General features: G+C 41.8%; 1 protein-coding gene across 3 annotated transcripts in view; it reads left to right on the forward strand.

The window, feature by feature from the left end:
• The window catches only part of aplp2 (amyloid beta (A4) precursor-like protein 2), an 88132-nt gene that overhangs the window by 71693 nt on the left and 11174 nt on the right, over positions 1-5265 (forward strand). For all 3 annotated transcript variants that reach the window (XM_037677642.1, XM_037677645.1, XM_037677644.1), the window contains exons 10-11: positions 326-484; positions 2383-2511. In XM_037677642.1, the coding sequence (XP_037533570.1) occupies positions 326-484; positions 2383-2511 (288 nt within the window). The remainder of the gene's footprint in view (positions 1-325; positions 485-2382; positions 2512-5265) is intronic.

Here is a 5265-nt window from a genome sequence, read left to right on the forward strand (position 1 = left end):
GTAGCTTTTAACTAGTGTTCAGCTTCTTGTAGCTTTTAGCTAGTGTTCTGCTTCTTGTGGCATTTAGCTAGTGTTCTGCTTGTCGTAGCTTTTAGCTAGTGTTCAGCTTCTTGTAGCTTTTAACTAGTGTTCAGTTCTTGTAGCTTTTAGCTAGTGTTTCTTTTAGTGTTTATTCTGAATTTCATTAAAATTTGTCCACTTGTCATGAGATATTTTGCTAACACTACAGACAAACAGTCAGTCAAACCCATGATTTCCTCTCTTTTGTTAGCTGGTGATAATCAGTCGGTAAACCCTGTGTTTAAATGTGTTGGTTTGTTTTCAGCATTTCCAAGCCATGGTGGAGTCCCTGGAGGAGGAGGCAGCCAGTGAGAAGCAGCAGCTGGTGGAGACCCACCTGGCCCGGGTTGAGGCCATGCTGAACGACCGGCGCCGCCTGGCCCTGGAGAACTACCTGGCTGCACTGCAGGCTGACCCCCCCAGGGTAAAACCCACACAGGAACCACCAAAACAACAAACACACTCAGGTCCTGTTTACATCCCATCACCAGGAGGATGAATTGGTGTGCCAGGAAATACACACGTCCCAAACCCTTCAAAAGCTCGAACATCTGAACCTGCAGCTGTAATCCATGTCACATTTATTTCTTAAGCTGCTTTTATCTTTGAGTTGTTTGATGCTTTCGCCAGCTCAGTTTGAACGGTGCCGCTGCTACAAACAGCTGTAGTTATTTTAAAAAAGGTGCATAAAATATGAAACATCTGCGCACGTTTCAAACACCTCTGGAGATGAAAGTGTTTGTTTTTATTCGGGCTTTGGTTCCGTTTCCAGAATTGGTGTTAGTGTTGAATTTTTTAAAATGTCAGAAGCTATTCAGTTTGATTTTGTGCCTCGTGCTGTTTTTTGAATTAAAGAGTCCCAGAAAAAGGATTTTAGTCGTATAAAATTATAAACTAGTGATACTCCAGTCATTATAGCAATCAGCTAACTAGTGTTTGCTGTGTTAAACTACTGTTCTGCCTCTGTTAGCTGTTAGCTATGGTTCAGCCTCTGTTAGCTGTTAGCTATGGTTCAGCCTCTGTTAGCTGTTAGCTATGGTTCTGCCTCTGTTAGCTGTTAGCTATGGTTCAGCCTCTGTTAGCTGTTAGCTATGGTTCTGCCTCTGTTAGCTGTTAGCTATGGTTCAGCCTCTGTTAGCTGTTAGCTAGTGTTCTGCTTCTGTTTGCTTTTTACTAATGTTTTGCTCTTTTTAGCTTATGTTTAGCTTCTTTTAGCTCTTAGCTGGTATTCTGGTTCTTTCAGCTGTTAGCTATGGTTCTGCCTCTGTTAGCTGTTAGCTATGGTTCAGCTTATATTAGCAGCCAGCTAGTTTTCTACCTCGTTTAGCTAGTGTACTGCTTTTGTTTTTAGCTCATGCTTAGCTTCTTTTAGCTCTTAGCTAGTATTCTCGTCCTTTCAGCTTTTAGCTTGTGTTCTGCTTCTGTTAGCTTTCAACTAATGTTTTGCTCATTTTAGCTCATGTTCAGCTTCTTTTAGCTGTGTTAGCTCATATTTGCATCTGTTACCTCTTAGCTAGTATGCTGGTTCTTTCAGCTGTTAGCTAGTGTTCTGCTTCTGTTTGCTTTTTACTAATGTTTTGCTCTTTTTAGCTTATGTTTAGCTTCTTTTAGCTCTTAGCTAGTATTCTAGTTCTTTCAGCTGTTAGCTATAGTTCTGCCTCTGTTAGCTATGGTTATACTTCTGTTAGCTTTTAGCTAGTGTACTGCTACTTTTAACTTTTTACCAATGTTCTGCTTCTTTTAGCTTTTAGCTATTCTACTGCCTTTTTAGCTTTTAGCTCATGTTCTGCTTCTGTTTGGTTTTAACTAATGTTTTGCTCTTTTTAGTTCATGTTTTCTTCTTTTAGCTAGGGGTTTGTGGCTGTTAGTGTTAAGTAGTTAACTGTAGTAGTTCTGTTCCTTTGAGCTATTAGCAAGTGTTTTGCTCTTTTTAGCTTATGTTCTGCTATTTTAGCTTTTAACTGGTGTTCTGCTTCTGTTAGCTCTCAGCTAGTGTTCTGCTTCTTTTAGCTTCTAGCTTGTGTTTTGCTTCTTTTAGCTCACCTGGTTTTGTTGAAGACTCTCAGAAGTGATTTTAGCTGTATGAAGCTAAAATCTTGTGGTCCATTAGCTGGTGACCAGAATCATAAGATTTAAAACCTGATTGTTTAAAACTACCAGTGTGATTTTGTTTTTATTGATTTAATTAAAAACATAAACGTGACCTTCTTCCAGTCTCTCGGTTCATCAGAGAAGAAGCTTCTTCTGCAGCTTCCAGACGATTTATTTCACGTTATAGATGAAATCATGATAATTTTCACCGTGTTGCTTCGTGTCTTTCAGCCTCATCGGATCCTGCAGGCCCTGAGGCGATACGTCCGAGCCGAGAACAAGGACCGGCAGCACACCATCCGACACTACCAGCACGTTCTGGCTGTGGACCCTGAAAAGGCTGCTCAGATGAAGTCCCAGGTTGGTGTTTTTAAGGTGTTCCTAATTCTTCTAGAAGTGGCCGATGTGACGACGTCTGATTATGAAGGATTAGCACACGTTCACCAGATTATATCACAAAAATGGAGGAGACTTCCAAATAGTTTGGCAGTTTAGTTAGGTCCACCTGAAGGTTTTTTTTTTGCAAAAGTCCAGAATATAAACATTTAAATTGCCTTTTGGCGGCAGCTTTGTTAGATTCCTTCACTCAACATGTTGTTGGTTCAGGTCTGTACCTGCTGGAGGCTCGAGTCACTCTGAAGAGAGGAGCAGAGAGAAAACAGGGCCAGGCGAGGGTGTTACCATAAATACTATAAAACCTGCACCACCTAAAGTAAATTAACGTAAATACTAGAAATCCTGCACCACCTAAAATAAATAACCATAAATACTAGAAATCCTGCACCACCTAAAGTAAATTACCGTAAATACTAGAAATCCTGCACCACCTAAAATAAATTACCGTAAATATTAGAAAAGCTGCACCACCTAAAATAAATTACCGTAAATATTAGAAAAGCTGCACCACCTAAAATAAATTAACGTAAATATTAGAAAAGCTGCACCACCTAAAATAAATTACCATAAATATTAGAAAAGCTGCACCACCTAAAATAAATTACAGTAAATGTATGCATCGGTTTATTTTCTTCTGTCAGCTTTTTCTAAAGTTGACAAACGGGTGAAAATATGTTTAAAATGTGGTTTTACATCAATCCTGCTTCATTTCGTTTTTGCGACCGTGTTTTAATGTAAAGAAATTGTTTAAAATGCTGAAAATTCATAAAGATTCATTAATTATGAAAATAGCAAGTGTTGTCGTGTCGCCCAGCTCTTACTTCACCTGATATCAGTAAAACATAGCAGTTATGAAAATATAAGTATTATATATTACGATGCTTGAATCAGTTAAAAACCTTCGCCCAGTTTTAGCTGCTCGTTCTGACAGCTCACAGAGCACGGCACGTGCACTCTCCCTCCTCCTCCTCACACAGATGAAGGCTAATGAGGCCTCGGCTGCTCCTCTCTGCCCCGTTCGTCGTGTGTGGGAGGCAGAGAGGAGCAGCCGAGGCCCAGGAGGAGCAGCCGAGGCCCAGGAGGAGCAGCCGAGGCCCAGGAGGAGCGTCGCTCAAAGCCTCAGCCGAAGATTAGCGTGTGTGGAACCTGTGCTCGACGTGTCGGCGCCCTTCAACTCCACTTCTCTTCAGCGTTGCTGAAATCATAGCAGACCATGAAACGCTACAGGGAAGACTCAAACTGAGGTTCTGGTCCATTGCCCGGGTTCGGTTCTCCTCCTGGGTTTGACTGAATCATGATCCCTCACTGCTGTGTGTGTGTTTGTCTGTTAGCAAAATATCTCACGAATCATTTCATGAATTTTAATTAAACTTTCAGTAAGTGAGTACAGGTTTGACGTCTACGACTGATTGTCTCGTGGAGTCAGCTGGATTCAATATGGCCGCCACAGCTAGCCAACTCAGCTGATTTTACATACATTCAGCTCAAATTTGGTGTGGTAGTAGCTGAGACTGATTCCATCTTACATTCTGAACACTTACAGATCTGCACTTAAAACTTTGGCCCTAACTGTTGAAGTCAACCCTGTTTGTCTGTTAGCAAAATATCTCACGACTCATTGAACTGATATTAATGAAACTTCCAGGAAATGATAAACTGGATCTACGTCTACAACTGGTTAAACTTTGGCGCCAATCCAATTCAAAATGGCCGCCTCAGTCAGCTGAACTTAAGGAACAAAGCAGTGGCTACAACAGATTTACAAACTGATCTGAAGTCTGGAGTGGTAGTAGCTGAGAGTCATCCTCAACAAAGGAGTGACCTCATAACGTTATGTGCATTAATAACTTTAACCTGAGGAACGCCGGGCTTTTATTTTGAAGTGCTCTTTCCGTGGTTTTTTTTTTTTTTGTGGATGTTTTTTATTCTGGGGTTCAGCTGAGCTCAGTTGTTCCTGCAGCTCTGCAGATGTGTGATCCTTCATGATGAGGATGTTTGTGGACAGGAAGGAGCCACAGATTGTGTCTAAACAGGAAGTTACTGCCCCCTGTTGGCGCTCCAGGTGAGCTGCAGCTGTAGAGACGCCTGCCAGCAGCTGCTTCCTGTCCCCACAGGAAGTTCTGCCAGACGCTCTGGAAGCAGAGCGGTAGAAACATTACTCATCTGTTGTCACAGCATCGTGACGTTTGGATCTTTTCTGTCAGAGTGTTTTTTGTTTTGGTTTCTCTCCTGGACTTGTTGCCACGGCGACCCCACCACAGACAAACAGTAGAAGACTGAGATGGTCTGTTAGAGCTTGGATTGTGTGTGGAGGACGACTCTCAGCTACTACCACATGAAGTTTGAGCTCGGTGTCGGTGAACAGTTCGGGGTGGAGACATTTTTTTTATTAGCTGTGGCGTCCATCTTGAATCAGGTTGACTTCAAAAGTTAATTAGTTGTAGACGTTTCAAACAGCGATTACTGCCCGACAGTTTTATTAGAATCCACCCTGTGGGTTGGGAGATATTTTGCTAACAGACAAACACAAACATTTACATGATCACCTGCCACCATTGTTAAGTAAAACCTGACACTTTCGGACTTGAGTGATTAAATATTAGATCAGAGGAGCAGAGACAAAAATTAAATCTGTACATTTGTTGATCTGACGTGTTTTCTCCTGTCTCCATCCTCCTGTCTCCGTCCTCCTGCCTGTCATCCTGTCTGTCCTCCTGT

Source organism: Nematolebias whitei, chromosome 6 (assembly GCF_014905685.2).
Source record: "Nematolebias whitei isolate Nwh7 chromosome 6, NemWhi1, whole genome shotgun sequence".
NCBI classification, from domain to species: domain Eukaryota; kingdom Metazoa; phylum Chordata; class Actinopteri; order Cyprinodontiformes; family Rivulidae; genus Nematolebias; species Nematolebias whitei.